At 45.0% G+C, this 20,574-nt stretch overlaps 2 protein-coding genes across 3 annotated transcripts in view; one reads left to right on the forward strand and one right to left on the reverse strand.

The window, feature by feature from the left end:
• marchf4b (membrane associated ring-CH-type finger 4b) overlaps window positions 1–20,287 on the forward strand; it is a 176,653-nt gene extending 156,366 nt beyond the window's left edge. The window contains exons 2-5 of the mRNA XM_062457284.1: window positions 9,828–10,811; window positions 17,113–17,268; window positions 17,715–17,907; window positions 19,750–20,287. Coding sequence (XP_062313268.1) covers window positions 10,368–10,811; window positions 17,113–17,268; window positions 17,715–17,907; window positions 19,750–20,171 — 1,215 coding nt within the window. The 5' untranslated portion in view covers window positions 9,828–10,367 and the 3' untranslated portion in view covers window positions 20,172–20,287. The remainder of the gene's footprint in view (window positions 1–9,827; window positions 10,812–17,112; window positions 17,269–17,714; window positions 17,908–19,749) is intronic.
• Window positions 417–8,948, reverse strand: smarcal1 (SWI/SNF related, matrix associated, actin dependent regulator of chromatin, subfamily a-like 1). 2 transcript variants are annotated; one of them, XM_062457279.1, is made up of 17 exons: window positions 8,261–8,948; window positions 7,803–8,154; window positions 7,649–7,699; window positions 7,189–7,452; window positions 7,006–7,056; window positions 6,725–6,908; window positions 6,254–6,404; window positions 4,130–4,291; window positions 3,811–3,876; window positions 3,554–3,694; window positions 2,538–2,756; window positions 2,222–2,289; window positions 2,033–2,132; window positions 1,609–1,791; window positions 1,134–1,234; window positions 945–1,041; window positions 417–833 (listed from the first exon to the last, which is right to left on the reverse strand). In XM_062457279.1, the coding sequence occupies exons 1-17, from the start codon at window positions 8,600–8,602 to the stop codon at window positions 681–683; spliced, it is 2,685 nt and encodes an 894-aa protein (XP_062313263.1). In that variant the 5' UTR covers window positions 8,603–8,948; the 3' UTR covers window positions 417–680. The 2 variants fall into 2 exon arrangements, with proteins under 2 accessions (XP_062313263.1, XP_062313262.1); XM_062457278.1 differs by having other exon boundaries at window positions 2,222–2,292.
• Window positions 20,288–20,574: the final 287 nt, after the last annotated feature.

Genomic DNA, 20,574 nt, shown 5'->3' on the forward strand with positions numbered 1-20,574 from the left:
AGAGGATTATTACTATGAATCCTCCTAGATGTAGAAAACCTCCATCTGCAAACTTAGACAACCAGCTTCCTATTTCATTCAACAGAACAACAAAAAATCAATTGAATTTTTGTAATTATCGACCACCTAATACTGAGATAAATGGGGTTAGAGCAATGCACATCAGTCTACTTAATTCAGCTGTTAAGTGCCCCTCTGTCAGAGAGAGATTATGGTCCCCCCTGGTTGCCCCTTGTGTTTTCTTTAAAAGATTGGGTAAGCATCCTCAAACACCATGGTAACTAAAGTTCTCAGCATTCACTCCAGTTCCATGGAAGTGTTCCCAGCTAACAAAAATACTGAAGCGTGCGCTTTGAAGGTAAAAATAGTCTGTTGCTACAGTAAATATGTAATGATTCTACCAAAACATCAGCAACCACTTTTACCCTATTTATTTATTTATTTAGTTTGATTGTAAAATACAGGACTACAATTATGAAACAAGACATAAAATACTCATCATAATTTCAAATATATCTATGTATATTATGTAGGTGCATTACTGATGCAGTTTATGACACATAAGTTATGCTTTCTGCGAAATCTTTCTGGGAAACCAACTATTTTAAATGTCTACATGGGGCAACATTTTCAATCGTCTTGTGAAATAGTTCTCCACCTGTCTCTTCTTGCCTAAGCTCTCAGATGCCGTCTCCCTGACGGTCTGAGGTACTTCCAGGTTCACCATCCTCCCAGGCGTCAGCCACCTCCAGTAGGAGGGCCTCGTCCATGTCCTCCTCCTGCTCAGTGAAAGACTTCTGGAACATCTCTGTTATCCTCCTCTGCTCCGGATCCTGTGGATCACCACAGACATCCAGCTGTGAGCCTGCTGACTGCAGGATGACGTTGACAAATACTAGTGGAGCTTTTTAAGAAATTCTACACGTTACTCACAAAAGGCTCACCTTCGAATGGAAGCTGGCATTGAGTGCGTTTTCCGAAAGGTTTGATTCTGAAAGGCCTACTTGCTCCAGGATTTTCATCTTCTCTTGTATCATGGGCCTGAAACAACACATCCAAAACAGGCCAGATCTGTTATCTAGACTAGAGGACAGAGAAGAGCAGGAATGCCTGCATTAGATCGTCTCATTTACCACAGGTAGTCATCAGCAGTTCCTCTGGCCACGAGATAGTGAATGTCCACGTTGCTGGTCTGTCCAATACGATGCACTCTGTCCTCCGCCTGAATGAGCACCTGTCCAATCAGAAAAAACATCAGTTAGATCAACACTAAAGGACGTGTTGCATCTTATTAAACAAGGTAATGTAGGTTTCTATAAAAGGTTGACGAGGCCCTACAAATCCTGACTGCTAGAAATTACATGACCACCATGGATACATGTGTACTTTAAAGGATCCAAATGCATTCCAACAAAGTCCAACAGATCAGGGTTAGTACAGGATGAAAGGGATTCCTTACTGATTTGTTCCTCCCAAGATTTCCAAATTATTATTATAATACAATTTTGGGGCGGAGGGGAAGAGTTTTTCCTTGTCTTGGGTTTGGTTAGTCATGGGTAACTGTGAAGCCCTCTGTGACACTGCTTGGGGGAGGGGGGGTGGTCGTACCCCAGGGTTCCAGAAAAGCTCAGCAAACACCACCAGGTTAGCGGAGTGGAGGGTGAGGCCCATGTTGGCTGCTGTGATGGATAACACAGCCACGCAGCTCCCGTCTGCCGTCTGGAACCTGTCGCACAGCAGCTGGCGATCTGCCGACGGGGTGGATCCATCTATACGGATGTGGCTGATGTTCTGCAGAGGTGGGGGAAGATAGAGCTCAGTGGTTAGAGTATTTGACCGCAGTTCTCAGGTTTTAAAAGCGTCTGCTAAATGAATACGTTATTATAAGACATGGGGTTAAACCAGTCTCAGGGAAAAAAAAATATTCTGAGAAGGACGGCCGATGTCGACAAGGACATGCGTCTTATCCGGCGTAGGAGTTTAAGGAGACCTCAAGGGCGGCCTGAGTGTGTGTGTACGTGTGTTTGATCACCTTCTCAGTCAACTCTTTGGTGATGCTGTCCAATACCAGCTTGTGATGAGCAAACACCAGGAACTTCTCCCTGCACTCCAGCATGTCGGTGATGTACTCCCTGCAGAAACACACACACAGCTGATCATCAACAGCCTGAGGCTTCAGAGAAGTCAACGACAGGAGAAGGGATGACCCATGAGGACTCACATGATGGCTCGAGTCTTGGCCTCAGCTGTGTGGTTGAAGAAGACGAGGAGAGCCTCCTTCTCCTTCATCTTCTGGGGGATTCAGGAGAAAATGTAAGATAAAGATAGGACATGAATTTTACAAGTTACTGTTTGGCATTGAAGTAGTGCACTTACTGTACTTGTGCGGTACAGATATGCATCAGGTTGACAAGACAATTCAACAAGAAACACAGCATTTGACCAGGTTGGCAAGATGGATCAGTTCTACAGTAGTACTCTTGAAGTGTTCCCCCGTCCTGTAAAGGTGGCCACTGCTACCCCTGACCCCTGCTCACGTTATTCTGGCGCTTGGCCAGCTCCTTGGCGGCAGCTGAAAGGGCGGCTTTGGTGCGTCCGTTCACCCCATCGGTAGTCACGGTGACGACCTTGCGCTGCTTGGCAGGGAGCTGGGAGAGGACCTGGGGCTTGAGGCGCCGCAACATCAGTGATTCCTCCAGCAGCAGACGCAGCTCTCCCAGGTTAGAGGAGCTGGAGTAGTCCCAGCCCCAGGGCAGCTATGGGGGGGGGGGGGGGGGGGGGGGTAAAGAGGGATGGAGGGGAGAGAATCAGGAGAAGGGTAGAGAGTGTGAGAGGGTTAGAGAGAGGTAAGGGGGGACAGATGGATGAGGAGGGTAGAAAAGAGAGGGAGAGGGGAAATGGATGGAGAGAGGGATGGCAGAGTATGGAAGAGAAGGAGGGGGACGGAGGGATGGATGGTTTATGGAGGGATCAGGAGAGATGGAGGGGAGAGAGAACGATGGGGAGGAGGGAGGGATGAGGAGGGTGGAAGGAGGAGGAAGAGAAAAAAGTGTTTTAAGGGATAAAAGATGGGAGGGAGGGAAGAGAGGGAAGTAAGAAGAAAAAAGGACAAGAAACGGGGAGGAAGACAAAGAGGATATCAATTAAAGTCTAAATCCAAGTATTATATATATAATTTATTATTCATCCATTTAGAGCAAGCACAGGAATAAAAGGAGAAAGACAGACACACAGTGCCACAATCCAATCTAGTGATATAATCCCCTCGTGTTTGCATATCTACAGTACTACTGTGAGAGCTGTAAACATACTTCACAGTCTAAATAAGAGGAGGGAGAGAGAATGGACCTAATCCCATTTCAAACATCCTCAGTATAAACGAAGGCTCTTCAGATCCCAGCCAATTACAACACCAGTACAGCTGTGATCCTTCATGAGGAGGAAGCTGAAACCAACCACCTAATGTACTAGGGGTTTGAACATACACAGGATCTGAACTTAACTGGGATTTGAACGTTACTATGTTCTTACCATACCTGAGCTTGGACTATACCTGTTTGGCATTGCAGTAGCGTGTCCCGAACTCATGGAATCGAGGGAAGAGGCTGGGTCTGACGGCTAGGATCTGGGTGTACAGCTCTGAGGGTCTGGACATGGCTGGGGTCCCTGACAGCAGTATCACCCTCCTAGCGGCCTGGAGGAGCAGAGCATACAGGTGACCACATGTCCCAGTTCAGCACCGTGGTGGGAGATGGTCACCTCCGGGCAAAGCACATTCACTGGAGCTCAGATCACGGGAATCAGGGGTACCTTCAGCAGAGGTAGGGCAGCCTTGCATCGGGCAGTCTTCATGTTCTTGAGAAAGTGGGACTCATCCTGCAGCAGAAAGAACGACAGAAACCATCACCAACAACAGATTTATGGAGGCAAAATGAAGATGTTCGCCCACGTCTAGCCTTGAAAAGTACCCAGATCAGCTAGACCAGCGTAAACCAGCAGAAACTATTACCAACGTGATTAACTCCACACCCAACTGCAACAATCTACTCCACCGTCCCAACACCATGACCGTATCCACACCAACCACACACTCTCTAGACTCAATCACACCCCGGAAGGCAGGACTCACCATGATGAGCACGTTGAAAGGTTTGGCCAGCAGCTGCTTATCCATCCTGCTGAGGAGGTCGTAGCTGACAATGTTGACCAGCCCTGAGTGCAGGTTATCCTTTCCTGTCACCACCACATTGATGCTGTCAGGCTTCACTGAGGGGAGCCAGCGCTGGAACGCCTGAGGAGCAGTACAACATTACCAGAACAGGAAGTGAAATAATGGTGCCTAGTAGATTAGCAGGGGCAAGGGTTTCACCTGAAATTCAGCTGTAAAGCCCCTTTCGAAGGACACTGACAATTAGTTTAAAAGGATGAATGTTCTTGTACCACCAATTTATTTAGCTTCTAATGGATGTGTTAGCAAATGTAAATGTATCAGCAAATGCTATTGAGCTTGGATGATATATACAGTACAACAACCCATATATAATCCTTAATCAACAAACTTGGTTCCTAAATGGAACATCAAAGAAAATAACATTTTGAGCCTTTCTGGCAAGATCAAACAGCAGACAGTTCCATCATTCCATGACAGTGCAGCCAATCATCTGTGGAGAGAAAGCATGAGTCAATGGCCCAAATGCTTCTGACAGTCCACTTCCTAGCACTTCGTTCCCCTGTCAAATCAATGTAGTTGTATCTCAGTAGTAATCCCCCCACCCCCTCCCAAAAGAGAGACGGAGACAAAGAGAGACAAAAAACTGACAGTGAAAGCAGATAACAAAAAACCAATATAATAATCCTTCTATTAATCCTTCTCCTATAATAATCCTTCTATTATAAGGAGTTAATGCTCTGGTTGCTGGAGAAAGACTATCCTCTACCATAGTAAACCTGATTGGGGGATCAAAGCAGAGGTACAGAGCACCAGTGCTCTAGTATGTCCACACATACCCCACAACCCTTCGAAGGGTTTGTACAAAAGCATGAGTATACTCCTGTGGAGTGTCATTATAGATGCTACAGGCAATCCGTTTTTCTGGTCATACCCTGCTCTTTACCAAATGGGCACTGTGTTTAAGTACCTTTCTGTATACAATGTCAGGGAAATTCCACTTGCAATATAATTAGCAATTGACTAATATTCACTTCACCAGCCCCTGCCGTAATCTGGTTAACATGCTGAAGATAGACCAAATGGAAACATATTTCAATATTACATGCACAGCCGAGTCATTAGGACAAATGAGCAGGGGTTTAGGTCTGGTTTGAAAGATGGTGTGAGTTAGAGAGGGGGGGGGAATGAAGTATGGAGTTAGCGTTTCATTTTATTGACTTTTCCGTCAATTTCACATAGCCTGCAGATGCTATTTACTGACAAACACTCCTTAAGAAGGGACACGGTCCCTCCTGCATCCCACACCTGACTGTGATTTGCAGCCAGGGGGCCAAATACAAACTGTCTTAACGTACAGGCGCAGAGTGGGCGGGTAGGGGGGGAGGATGTGTAGAGAAATCCACGCCAATGACGATGACTCATCACAAAAATGAGAAACATGAAACAAATCCTCATAGGTGAAAAACCACAGACAACATGGTTGAGAAAGATATATTTTGAGGTCACAAAACAAGACAAGCTTGGAATATCAAACAAAGCTTACAGATAAAGCCTGTTTTCCGCAAAGTTAGGAGCTGCTAAAACACTTGCAGAATCCCTTAAAAAAATCATCAGGGTTTTGAGCCAAAAATGATTCATCGTTCAAATTACCTCCTGCACCCTAGAAACACAAGACTGGATGAGTGATATTACTGTCTTCTCTCCTGAAGATGAATTTCCTACCAAAGAGTCACTAGTCTTCAGGGACAGCACTGGACTGCTGTAAACACCAGGCCCTTGAATCAAGTAACGTTCCACTCTGGTCGCCCTTCCTTTAAATACCCCAGCTCCACTTTAATGAGTATATTGAATAGAATTTGATTTATTTATTTGTTTACCTGAGATGTAAGCATGTTGAAAGTTTGCCCTTGGTCAAATAGTGAAAAATGTAAGACCAAAAATGGAGTCTGACAGAACAAAAACAACTACACAACGTATTTCCAGGGGAGCATCAGAGTAAACACTGATGCTGAAATAGGAATGAATCATCATGTGACCAGCTACCACCTGCTCAAGGGCATAGTATGGCAGTAGTGCAGCTACCTCTGCCCATGTGAAGCGCACAGAGGAGGGCGTCACCACGAGCAGGGGCCACTCAGTCCGGTAGTAGGCCGCTATGCAGATGGCCTGCACCGTTTTCCCCAAACCCATGTCATCAGCCAGGAGCAGACGGCCGTCTTTGGCCACGGCAAAGCTGTAACAGACAACACACAGGCAGCGCAGGGTCACTTTGGATCTAAAATACAAGCAATTTCTTTGTTGCCTGTTGAGTGGCTAAGCTAAACTCAAGTGGATATGTTTTACTATAGGACGGTAATGTTGTATGACTCCACCTAATCTAGTGTAAAATGGTGTAGGAGGGTATATGATGGTGTATTGGGGTTTAGGAGGGAGTAGGACAGTGTATGAGGGTTAAGGAGGGTATAGGACGGCGTAGGAGGGTTTAGGACGGTTTAGGGGTGTGTAGAAGGGTGAGGACAATGTAGGAGGGTGATGTCATGTGACTACACCTACTCGACCCCCTCCCTCTGGAAAGGCATGAGGCAGTGGGTCAGCGCAATGTCAACGCTGGACAGGTCAGCCTCAGGGACCTCTGCAGGCCCGGCCTGGCTGCCATCCAGCCTGTGAGAGAAGACCTGGATCACCGCCCTGGGCAGAGGCTCCACCTCCACGGCAGCCAGCCCACTCAGGGCGTCCACTACACAGAGCAGAGGGGCAGCCATGACAGGGCACACAGGAACTTATAAACACACACACAGATACCTCAAGAGTGGAATCACAACAACAGTACTTACTGAGCGTTTTATAATCCTCCAATGCAAAACTCCACTTTTTTGTCTTCATGTCTAAAAGCCAGGAAAACACATCACTAGTCGGCAATCAGATCATTCACAGACAGTTCAAACTAAACAAATAAACAGGTAGGCTATGCCTGCAAGCTAAGCTTGTTCGACTCTGAATCAAAAGCTCCCATTCACCATAGTTCTTGGAGGGCATCTGCTTGAATGCAGCTATGACGTCCACGTGGTAGCCCAGGTCCACCTGGAAGCGTGAGCGTGACAGCAGGCAACAGCTGCCCTGCATGCTGGCCCCAGGCTTCTGCCAGCCGCTGCACAGCCTCATCATCGCTGCAAGCGCCGCCGTGTCCCGGGGTCGGCAGGAGGCCGGGTTGGCCAGGTCCAGCCCCTCCATCCCCTCCAGGGGCCTCAGGGACACACAGGGGATGGCCCCTGCCTCCTCCACTGGAAGGGACAGCAAAGGGACAGCGTAACCAAGTTGGTCAGACACTCCTGTATAAAAACAGCCTGCGCCATCAAAAAGCTAGCCTTTTGGTGTCATAGCTAGTTCAAGTTGTGGTTTCGGTGAATTCTTTCAACACAAGAAAGAAGGCAGGTTATAAGCCTGACATCTGTTTACTGAGTGTGTATCTACACATACTTAGCTGCCGGTAGTCTGTGAGACTGAAGTTCCACGTTTTGGTGCCCGGGTCTGTCAGAGACACAATAACAATATGAGTGACAATGCACAGTCCTGTGTTAAAGTGATATTTCCAACACAAAATCCCCAAAACAAGTCTAAATGGTTAGCTTGCCGTAGTTTTTGGAGGGTATGTTTTTGAAAAGAGCAATCAGTTGTGCATTGTAGCCCACTTCCACTCTAAAGCGCTCCTCCGAGTGTGACACACACTTCCCCCTCACAGTGATGCCAGGTTTCTTTGTAGTCATGGCATTAGTACTACAGACGGCACTCGAGGAAGGCTGTGCAACTGCACATTGGACAGCTGGTTTACTTCCTGGTTTGTAAAAGGCGCCTACAGTGCTTCCAGAAAGGTTTGAGATGACTTTCTGCTCAAAGGGTCGCTTCAAACCCGAGGAGACTCCGCTAGAAAACTCTTTTCCTGGTAGTTTTGCTTTAGAATTGGGAAGTGGATCTATTACTTTGATCTGCAGGGAGAATACAGAATAGTGTAATTAATACCAGCAGAGACAGAAGAAAACATGACAGCACTTCACAATAGCCTGCCACAAAAAAAAAACTGTCAGTTCTCACCTGTTTCGTAGCGGTGTTGAGAGAATTATGTCCAGAAAAACATTCATTAGGTTTGACGACTTGTCGATTGTTGTTTATCTGGGCTGGGGCACTGCGTGTGGGTAACTCAGGTGGAGCTGGTCGAAACGTTGAGCTAGATGGTGTCCATCTTTTGTTTGGGGGACCAAGTGGAGCAGAAGCAGTGCCGAGCTGTTGTTGACCGGCATTAGGGATGTCGTTTTTCGGTGATTGCTGGCTGTTGATACTGCTGGCCTGGGCAAGTCTGAGAGCCCTCTTTACTAAAGCTTTCTGTCTATTATCCTCAATCTTTCTCTGCTGCTCTGCCGTTAAATTGCTCGACATTGTTGTGTTGTTTGGTTGCAAGTTGACTTACCCAAGTCATCAAGAGAATATTTGAGACACAAACTTAACTATAAAGTAAGTTTGACACGTTATGGATACTTGCGCCTGCTGATGATGCTAGCTGACATGCAGCAAGCTTTAACTTCCGAAATCAACAGGTTGTGTCTTAGAGTTAAATGTTAACGTAATTTTGTTTGGTAAAAGTAATATTCATTTCTGTAACCCAATTAAACTACTTTACAATGTTTCTGAAGGTTCTCTAAACTGGGTTTAGAGACTGGGTTAGCTAGCTGGCACTCATGTCTTGCTTGAGAGCGCGGTTGTAGTTTATGGCTGACCGGATATGACGTAGCATAACAAACAAGCACGAGGTATCCTACTGCATTCTGATTAGCAATTCAAAACGAAGCCTAAATCCATCCTTCATATATTGTGTGACTTTCTAGTATAAAGTATTTGTTCAAACAGGTGGACAAATTAAATACAGGAACAATAAATAACGCGGAAAGGCTAGTTACTGCGCCCAAGCAAGGGTTGAATCGTAAGCAACGCAAAACCACCCTATCTTGGTTTAATTGGTTTATTACATCAAAAGGCAAAGGGAAGTAGGAAACCAATTCTGACAAAGACTTTTGGTTGAGTTACAATTACCGGTAGCTACATCTGCTGTAGCAAGAGTTCTGAAACATTTTGGCTCGCCCTCAGCTTACATCACGCCGTGCGGTGACGTGCCGCGCCTGGGAGCTGTCCCAGGATTCATGGTGCTGAAGCTGCAGCAGTAGTCGGCAACCAATGATCCAACAACCAACCCTCAGCTAAAAGAATGCACTCATCTACAATAAGGAATACGTTGAATCAACCACAAGGACTGTCTCAAAATCGTGTTTGTATTGCATTCATGGGAAGACACTTGCTGGTCTTTAAAATATGAGTAGGCTTCTGAAACTGGAGGGCGACTGCTTAAATTTTTTTGAAAAGATATAACCCCAAGCCAACGACAGTGCGTTAAGATCTTTTGTGATTTGTGGTTTTGTTTTTGAAACGTTTGCAAAGGAAAAGGACATTGGAAGTGTTTTGGACGTCAGTATAGTTCATTGCCAGGTAAGAGCAGTGCAATCCCTGCAAAACATTACATTATTTTACGGATCTCTTTTGAGTTTCGACGTCGACATTTTCTTCTTGAAAGATTTTTTTTGAAGTTTTCGTATATTATTGGAATGTTTAGAAAATCATTTTTGAAACCGGAATAGGATGGAAACCTGCCGTACGGAATCTGAACATGTAGTATTCCAACGCTGAGGTTGGCATACCTTAGTGAAATTGGAGGGAAAATGTACAGACCTATTCGATGGTAAGAGAATATAAATGCCAGTTGGAATGTACACAAAGCACATCATGTCTATTTTCTAATCCTAAACCAACAGTGGTTTTATATTTTTTCTTTATTTGGTTTGTTAGTAACCTAATGGCTTCAGACACTTGTTTGCATCAATGTAATGTGTTGTTTTGCGAGCTATTCCATCATGGGAACAAAGCCACCACAGCCTTGACACTATAGTCTCACAGCAAATTTAAACACCTCCATGGAAAACAAATCGATTCTAAAAACAACAATATTCTCTTTATTTTTCATCCTGGAGTTTATCTTGGTGTTTTCCCTCCAGTAGACAATACATTTTTCTCTCCTTGTACATGTGCTGCACACGCTGTTTATCTCCTGTGTCATTGTATGGTGCCGTAAATTACTTCAAGACAGACCGATGACATGCTGCGCAGTCAGAGCATACTGAAAAGCCGCTGTTGCGTCTTGTTCAGTGACCTGAAGGTGCTCTTACTAGGGGCACCGGCACCGTCCACTCCGCTACCTACACTCACCTCCATGAGCGGACAAACATTGGACAACCATGAGAGCGAGAACATCCTTTCAGATGTCAGTGTCTCTGACAACAACAACACGTTAGTGAGGGCGCATCAACAAGAAGGAGGCTGTAGTGCCCTGCCGGCAGGGGGCGCTAGCGGGCCAGGGGCGGACAGAGACAGAGTGGCGGGATGGGTTGATGCAGCAGAGCTGTCAGCGGCATTGCGTTGCAGCCGGTCCTCAGATGACTACTCAAAATCCCGCCTAGAGGAGCGGTTCTCCCTCACCAGCTACAGCGAGAGTGGCTTCAGGACTCCCCTGTGCAGGATCTGCTTCCAGGGACCAGAACAGGTATGTGACCCAGTCATCATCAAGACACTTGTGTCACACTGAGCATGAATTCCCAAAGCAGTCTGTCATCATTCACTGCCATAGCAGTGCTGCCATTGTACTCAGCTGTAAATGTATCTGACCGTCACACCAACGATGACCGTGTGCTTGAGTTCTTGGCTCTTCTGAATGTGAACGTATGGATCACAGACTTGTTTCCAGAGTAAGTAAGTAAGTAAGTAAGACTTTGTTTATATAGCACTTTTCATACAAGAATTGCAGCTCAAAGTGCTTTACATAAAATCAACAAAAACAATAATACAAGTGTTGATCTAAAACATATAACAAACCAAACTAGCCGCACTCTATCTGCGGTCTCTCGAATCCGTCTTAGATCCGAGCTGCCACTTGCAGTTTCTAATACACAAACATGACAAGGGGGTAGACAGGACGGGAAGACAAGGTTAGCAGGCGAAGGCGTTGGATGGGGGGGTGCGTGCATATCTGTAATATGTGAAAGTTAGTGTGTGAGTAGGCCTGGGTTGTCGCTGTTGGGTTGTGTTGTTGCAGCGCTCTTCAGGGGAGTTGTTGTTCCAGCAACGGCCTTGGCCAAGGCCTGTGCTGGTTAGGGTGCCGAAAGCAGATAAGATTGAGGTTGTTTGGTCGAGTAACCGCATTCCAATTTGCACGTCTACTCCTTTTTCCACCGGTCTTCGAGTCGGTCCAAAGAGTAGCTCTTCTACTCTGGTCCTCAGTGAGACACCCTCTGCATCATGGGTCCCTCAGTGAAGCGTGACAAGGCCCCTACTCCAGGGGGAGGATGATGAACTACCTCTCAATCATACTCTTGGCTGATTCACAAAACTGAAATATGATATTAGCAAAACACTGATTGTGAATATGGTCCAAGTAGAACCAATTACATGCATGAGAAATCAAATAATGTCTCTCACTCTGCTGCCCGGAAAACTGCCTGAAACAGAGCAAATTAACAACAAAAGTAGATGTTTAGAGTCTCACTCTCAACCATGGATTCCTCTACCTCTCCCTGAGGGATAATTTTGATAAATGTGTCACACTTTACTGATCAACTGGAACATCAAAGATGCAAATTCAAGAAGATAGTAATGATGAAGGAAATTTGGCCTTCATCAAACTCGTTATCCCCTTTCCTAATTTACATTCTAATCACAGTGCCTTCTCTCATCTCCTTTTTATTTTAACTGTTATATCCTATCACATACTCAGTTCACAGTATCATCCCACCACTGGGTCCCACTTTTACATGGCTGCTGCCAGGGGATCTAGTTATTAGATTGTAAAACAAAGCTTCAGATCTTCCTAGTTATTTCAGTAGCTCACAACAAGACAGCTACTATGATGCCAGCCAAACACAAATGCCCTGGAGAAATGTCTGATCTCCTATGGTCTCTCTCGCACAAATTCTCCTGAATTCTCTCCCCCAGACTTGTACAGCTACTCAATATAGTATTTGATGTTGTGCCATCTTTTAATTAGGTTCAAGTCCTTATCTCTCAATATCCTTCCTGATCCTTTATGGTGCTTTGTCTGCTGGACAGGGTCCAGGTATGGATCTGCTGAAGGGAGACAGCATGGAGAAGTGATCCGTCCCATCGGGGAGATGAGTGGACACCGTGTGGCTGTGTGATATGGGAACGAGGGACATTAGTTATCCTCTGTTCTTGGTTAGCCCCTGGGATGTCACTTACATCAAGGCAGGCGCTATCTCATGCGACAGAGCCACCTCCAAACAGCCCCGGCCTTGCAGCAAAGATAGGCACAATATTGTGTTACCATGAAGACAAGGGAGTGGGGGAATAGATTCCGTGCCAGTTAAGGTCCACTCCAAAACTTGCTAAACATTTCAAGCAACAATGGTGAATACAAATGGGCCTGACTGAGTTCAGTCAATTGCTGAGATTAATAACACTGAGGCTTTTGAAAGTAAATGAGGTGCATTTGATTTGCTTCACAGTTACCACTTGATCCATTGATTTTATATGCAGTGAGAGAGACAAATGCGCTCGAGGTGAGGTGAAACAATTACACTTTACTCTATTTGCACAAAGCATTTTTCACATTTTTACAATAATTCCAGCAGTGAGTTATCATGCCTATACGAGTGTGTGTCCTCTAGTCTTTTATCCCTGATCACTGAATTCCTTTTCTCTGTACCCAGGTCAATTTATTCAACCACAACTGTTCACCCATTGTAGCCCCAGAGCCAGAGTTGGCGTGATAACACTGATCCCACAGTAAATAACCAGAGACTGAACCAATATGAGACAAAATGGTACTTTGTATCCCACAAGGGTGCATCCTATGATGAATAAATAACAGTTCATCTTCCCTGAGATGGCAGAGCTCTCTGAATGGGTAGATAGTTACCGTGAAGACTTTTTCACACACACCCATTCAGACTGACTGTTCAGTACAAGATGGGGAAGACGCAAGGAGAGGATTGATTCTGTTGAAGGCCACACTTAAGGTGATTCACGTTCACTGCTCGCACTGACCTTTGTTTTATTCAAGAGTGCGCTCTTCAATTTAACCTCGATGGGGCCTTTTCATTCATAATTTCACATTATAATTTTTCCCGCCATATTTCTCCCATATCATACATATGGGGGATGGTTTCTGGGTGGGGGAGGTGGGTGGTGGTGTCTGAATACAAAATCCAATGACCTTGAAGTATGCTAGAGAAAGTCAAAAAGCCTTAAAATGTTTCCATGTTTGGGGTGGCTTAAACATGACAAGTTTTTCTTCGACTGTCCTTAGTGTTGCTGCTTGGTGCCCTTCAGGGGGCAAATTCTTTCAGAATGCCTTTCTTCCTGAAGCTCCATGTTAAGGATGTATGGCTCCTGCTTGCATAGACTAGAAGCCAGCTTTCTGTCCCAAATCATAGCACAGATAAAGGCCTTGTACACTTCATTTGTCAGAGGGACAATAAGAGCCCTGGAGGATCTCTCTTTCTCTCTTCCTCTCTCTCCCCCTCTCCCTCTCTCTCTACATCTCTACATATTTCTCTCTTACTCTCTCTAGGGCCCTGCAGCACTGAATCGCTTTGTTTGCCTCCCATGTGCAGTTTCCTCAGCCATCATTATCAAAAGACCAGTTATGTAAAAGGGGCATGGGCCTGTGAGTCTCTGGCCCTTACTCAGTCTGTTGGTAGGAATTATGAACTTATAGACATTACATCTCAAAACGTAACGACCGCTCCTGAATTCAGTTACTCCTGATTTGGCTCATTAACTATTATCATAATAATACTCTTTGACAAAACGATGAGTATAGCTCAAGGATTGCTACATTTTACTATGGGCGCAATATGGCTGAATACATCTAAAACTCTATAAACTGCATAAAACAACATATTGTACGAATTATAATACCTCTTATCTTCCCTTCCTGCTAGGCGTTGGGATCTACAATACAGAAATGCTGCAAATGACTGAACAAATTCATGGTCATGAGAGCTGTCATTATTGGCTATTGTAAAACAAGCTGTGCTGTTGGGTTTCTTGGCGAGCAGCTTTATTATCTCAGTAGTTGGTCCTCATCTAGATTTCACTTGCTATAATTTCACACCCTCCAAAATGCACCCCTCTATTAAGGATTCAGTATTCTATGTCAGCATAGTGGCTTGTGTTCTCTGTTTCCAGGAGGAAGAGGGCACACTGTGAGGTTGTCTGGGAGTATTTGAGGGTTGTAGAAACATGACTGTAGTGAGCAAGTGCAGAATTAAATAACTAAACTAAAAAGTACACTGAAGTAATTAACTACGGTGGACTTTTTGGTTCAGTGGTGGATGTGTGTGTGGTTGGCGCTGTCACTGTTGTTACCAGACTCCATTGCTCACCCTCCACCCTGCTTCAGTCGGGGTGTGGAGGCCAGGTTGTGCTTTTGGCTGTGATGGCTCTTCCACAGTGAGCAGCCCAGTCCCTCTGGACAGGCCAGAGTCCTGCTGGCACCCATGCCAACACACTCCCACCAAGGCCATCTGTGGACGGGCCTTTTCTGCTCCATCTCTCCCCTAGCTTCCTCCCCCTGCTCTGAGACCAAGGTGCCGCTCCTTCTGTCAGGGATGTTGGGAAGAAGAAGGGGAGGGAGGGGTTGGTGATGGGAGGGTGTGTAGGGTAGGAGAGAGAAGGGAGGTGAGAGGAGGGTTGGGAGGGATGAGGGTGTGAGGAGAGTGGGGTTGATCTGATTGGGAGAGAGGAGGGTGGGGGTGATGAAAGAGGAGGGTGGGGGCAATGAGGGTGGGAGGGAGGCGGGTGGAGGAGAAGTTGGATGGAGTAGTAAAAGGAGAGAGGCTTCAGTTGGAATCCTCAGGCTTCTTTGTGCTTTGGGTTCTTCCCACAGTCCCCCACCAAAGTCTAGCCTGCGTGAGTCAGTGTGATAGAGGAGAGTTTAGCCCACCCTAACTTGATCAGAGTGCAGGGATGAATCAGCATTACTACTTCTTCTTGTTCACTCAGATCACACTCAGCTCCCCCAGACGTACATCAGGGACGTGGGGTGTGCTGTTTGATAGAAGCCTCTCCTTCAGTAAAAACAATATTTGCGCATTGATGTGCAGCATCATGTTATACAATATGTCTGGATGAACAGAACATTTGTACAATAGTAAGGGGAACTGTGTGTGTGTGTGTTTGTTTACCAAAGGAAATTAATAAGCATTGCATGGGATTGCAAACCTATTGTTGTACATACCCTGTTCCTGTCTGTTCTAACATCTGTTTGTTTCATGGGAAAGCCCTTTGTTTTAAAGTACAAGACTTACGGTTCAGAAAAGTTATACATGCAACTTGTATGAGTAACCCTTACACCTGGCTTGGAATGGAACAGAAAGCTCAATAAACCACATTTCCAGTCCAGTATGTAAGGGACTTAAATATAAAGGATGATGAATATCTCATATACCAAAAGGAAATCTGAAATTGCTCTGACCATGGCCTTAAAAGTAACCAAGTCAAGTTGACCAGTTTAAGATTTGATAAAGTAGTGCACAGCGCCCGTGATGCAGTGGGTGATTAAGATGTCAGTGAAACACATAAATACAGATTCCTTGAACTTGTAGTTGTTCAACCTCCACATCTAGGCTATTCTAGTCAAATTTCCAATGCTATGGTAGCCTACATTCATGCAAATAATTATGTAGCCTTCATTTGTCTCCTGTTTCCTACGTTATAAATTGCTTATGTTGATCAAAATGTACTATATTGGTACTCTGTTAAATTGTCTTACCAGCACAAACATTTAAACATTTAGTTCATAACAGAAGTCATTACATGCACAATGGTTGATCCAGTTGTCATAATTGTAGGCCTAATTCACCATACAGCACTTTTGCAATGTGCTGACAGTTTTGACATCAGTAAACACATTCATTTATGTAACAAAATGTACTGATCTATACTGAAAGTATATCCACTTTACATTGTTGTTCTGTTAGCTAGCCAGCCCCTTTGAAAGCAGCTGAATATCGGTTGTAAAAGCTTCTAAATAGCTAAACTGAATTTCCTTATTTTCCTTACTACGCTTATTTCATTTCATTGCGAACGTAGCTGGTGTGAATCGGTGAAACTCACTCCTGAAGTATGTAGCAGGCCACCCACGTCAATGAAGAGCTAGCTTTTCATTGGCTCAAAAAAAGCACTTTGAGCTGCAATTCTTGTATGAAAAGTGCATATAAATAAAGTCTTACTTATTTACTTTACTTACTTTCGTTGGCGTAGCTGGTAGTGGTGGCGCTTGGGAAGTAAGAGATGGCGGGTTCGATTCACGGTGATGGATGAACACGGGCCTGCAAAAGCTTGCAAGACCATGTCCGTTGCATACAATGGTGACATCAGACACAACGCATGAGGAGTACCAACAACCTACCTACACGAATGCTTTTGTTAATTGCATTAGTTCAATCACGGTACTGCAGTCCTTTGGATTATAAAAGGGACACCTGCAAAATATGTGCCGGTTCTGGAGATACTCATAGGAAACTCGCTGAAGATCAGAGGACCAATCAGGGTGAAGGGGCTAGGACGCAAAGAGAGCAAGCCAAACTGGTGGCAAATTATTTTAAAATATTTTTTTTATTATTTTATGTCGAAATGGTTATCCAAACAATGTCAATCGCAGCACTGCACTCTGTTGGATTATAAAGAGGACACATGCAGGATAGGACATTTGCAGAGTGCCCGTTTCTTGATCATCTGAAACTAAACCTATTCTAATTTGCACACACACAGACACAGATTCCTGGCATTATTAAAGAGATAACTGACTCGTTGTACTCCTGCAGGGGGAGCTACTGAGCCCGTGTCGCTGCAGTGGGTCAGTCCGCTGCACCCACCAGCCCTGCCTCATCAAGTGGATTAGTGAGCGGGGCTCCTGGGCCTGTGAGCTCTGCTACTACAAGTACCAGGTCATCGCCATCAGCACCAAGAACCCGCTACAGGTGAGTCATCACCAGACCCATGTAATCTACGTTTTACAAATCCTGTCAAGCAGCTTAGTAATCAAGTACTTTCTGTCCATGGGTGCCCTTGATTTGCTTCACACGCTGCAATGAAACCAAGTTGATTAGCCTCATAAGTGTAGGCTGTGTGTTATACCAAATGCACCGATATTAGCTTTAAATAGTTTCATGCAGATGTGTTTAATGGTTTGTCACCACTGCTGGACCACAATAAGCTCAAAGTGACTTAAAGAGCCCCACACTCGTTTTTGAACTGACAGCTAAAGTATCTCGTTCAGGTTACAGTCTCATGCCTTCATATTATACTCTTTGCAATTAAATCAGGTTGCATAATGAGCATTACAACAAACAGCACTTAAAAAAAAGACAAAATAGACAAGGTCTAAACCACAAGCGTCTTGATTTTGTGCTTGTTATCCATGCAGTGGCAGGCCATCTCCCTGACGGTGATTGAGAAGGTCCAGATTGCGGCAGCAATCTTGGGCTCCTTGTTCCTGATGGCCAGCATCTCCTGGCTAGTGTGGTCCTCCTTCAGCCCCTCGGCCCGCTGGCAGCGTCAGGACCTGCTGTTCCAGATCTGCTACGGCATGTACGGCTTCATGGACGTGGTCTGCATCGGTATGACCAGACTACACCACTACATGTCAGCACGTCACATTTCAGTGTAGTTGTTTTCAATAATAATGAGTAATGTATTCTTTTAGCAGTTTTTTTTCAAAAGGGGGGGATTTTAACCTGTGATCTCTTGATCTCCAGTCAAATGCTCTACAATTGAGCTATGCCTTCTATCCAAAGTGACATGAAGCGGGCGACCAAGCCCACAATACTCACAGAGATACAGGTGTGAAAGGGGGTGAATGAGTTTTTAACCCATTACACCACCACTTCCTTGGCCTGAGCGGGATTGAACTCATGATACTGTGCTCTCGAGACACATTACAAGAATACTGCCTCATCACAGTTAGCCAACCAGCAGCTGGCCTACATGAGGGATGGTCCCCAATTGGGTGGGCTCCAGTCTCAGGGTTCTTCTATGAGCTTCTCCTCACAGCCTGTTGTGGGACGGGGCTGTCGGTGCTGTCAGCAGGTAAGCGGGTGTTACTCCCAGAAAGTGTGACAGCGTCTCTCGGTGAAAACACACAGACGCTGCCGGCAGATGCTTCTAAAGGGAAAGCAAAGGGATGAAAAGAGATGATTGTCTCCGGTTGGGAACGTGGGGATTGTCTGTGGAGTCATTAACTCTACTCTTTACAGAGATTAACTTGTCACCTGGCAGACATTCAGGAGGAAAGAGCTGACTGTTCCCTTATCAGGAGACATAGACAAACAGGGCGCTCGAGGCTTACTTCTTATCAACTCTGTAAATGGAGAGAGAGGTTTCATAAACAAGCAGCTTTCTCTCCCCAGATGACTCGTCACTTCCTCCATTTTCTCTCTTTGTTATGATCAGCCAGACAAAACGACCAAAAATATCAGAAATTATTTAGCAAGAAACTGGATGAACATTCCACCTGAGCACACATGCAACAAGAAAAGGGTATTTTATAAGATATTGTATAACTATTTGGCAACACAGGTTACATAAACTACCCTGTACCTACATAGCAATACCTATAGTAATGACATTGTAGTCACATATTGAAGTGCTTGTTACGATTTAACTGTGCAAGTTATTACACAAGTGAAACTTGGTATGGGGGATGGGTTAACATTGATCTTGTGTTTGTGACACAACCTTCAACTGCCCCTTTATAACATCCACTTACCCCTTATACTCCTCCCCCATACTGTGCCTTCTTACCCTTTCCTTATGGCCTATACTGCTCAATACAATTAGCTGTTACTATAGGTTTACCAGATTACATGTTAATTAGTGTTGCCTTATTAGTAAGTGATGCCGAATAACTTATACACAACAGAAGATGCTAGGAATATATTAAGCACAGTGTTTCCCAGTGACCCACTGTGAAACAAACTCCCAGTGCAGTCAAAGCAGCATCTTTCTGATTGATTTCAATTTTCTAGCATTCTGAGTCCAATGAGGTTGAATCAATAAGCAATTTTATCCTGAGGATAACATATTATAGGGAAAAAAACATGTAGCAAATATTTCATCTCTGGACTAAAATTGGTTAAAATCTATTGACCGAAATGTTACACAAGCTACTGTACACCACATAAATGCTGTATTTTGAGATCAAATAAACCAAACTGGCTGTGACCTACAGTTTAGTTCTGTAGGATTCTCTGTTCCAGTAGAGACAGTAAAAATTGAACAGAGATGTTTGGTGAAAGCTTGCATCCTATGACATGCTGTTGTGGTGGGCAGATAACCTAGGGTTGCAACCCATTCCCACACAGAAGAATGAAGGTGAATTACAGTCATTTGCATTATAAAACAGAAGTATTTTCCAGGAGGCCTGAAGGGGCTGTTTCTAATAGATGTGCTTCTCTCCCCAGCGTTGATCGTCCACGAGGGACCATCTGTGTTCCGCATCTTTAATCGCTGGCAGGCCGTCAACCAACAGTGGAAGGTTCTGAACTATGACAAGTCTATGGACAGCGAGGACCTGAAGGCAGCCGCCACTGACAGCACTGTGTCCCATCCCAGCCAGGGTCAGCAGGCTGGGCTTGCAGTGTCCACCTCCACCTCTTCCTTGATGGGACCAGCCCCAGCCGCCCAGGCCTCCTCCCCTGCACCCCCCACAGGCTCTGGACCCGCTCTGCCCCCCCAGGCTGACCAGGACAATGGGACTGCAGCACCTGACCAACACTGTCCATACAACATCCTCCACCTCCTCAGCCACCTGAGGCAGTCTGAGGCCCGCAGCCAGCCTAACAACGGCACCCGGGAGTTGGTCATGAGAGTAACTACAGTCTGAGGATTTATTTGATGCCTTATTGTGTATAGGTGTGGGGGATTTTTAAACCGATATGGGAATAAAAGGCCTTGCCTTGATTGTTTCAAATGTATCTTTGATGACCTAATAGGGATCAAATAATAATGAGTTGATTTCAAAAATCAATAAATTATTTGGAAAAGTCCTTGTTTTTGTTTTTTTTACATTTAAATATCAGTTTTCCTTTAACTTGGAAGCCAATACAGAACTGATGTTTGGAACTTGTGTTTGGCTGCAGGTTTCATGTCCTTGAAGGATGAAGGTTTTGTGAAAGGCAATTGCAGGAATTATATAATTGTACATTATTGCATGATTCCGAAGTGTGGCACAATCCCTAGTTAGACATATGAATGTAGATGATGAAACACTTCTTTGGCAGAGCCCC

Source organism: Osmerus eperlanus, chromosome 3, assembly GCF_963692335.1.
Source record: "Osmerus eperlanus chromosome 3, fOsmEpe2.1, whole genome shotgun sequence".
Taxonomy (NCBI): Eukaryota; Metazoa; Chordata; class Actinopteri; order Osmeriformes; family Osmeridae; genus Osmerus; species Osmerus eperlanus.

Coding starts and splice junctions, on each gene's coding strand:
- smarcal1 (XM_062457278.1), bottom strand. CDS start 8,602: ATGTCGAGCAATTTAACGGCAGAGCAGCAGAGAAAGATTGAGGATAAT. Junction 1,042..1,133: donor ACTGCTGATGACTACCTGTG/GTAAATGAGACG, acceptor GTGTTGTTTCAG/GCCCATGATACAAGAGAAGA. Junction 834..944: donor ATGCCAGCTTCCATTCGAAG/GTGAGCCTTTTG, acceptor GGTGATCCACAG/GATCCGGAGCAGAGGAGGAT.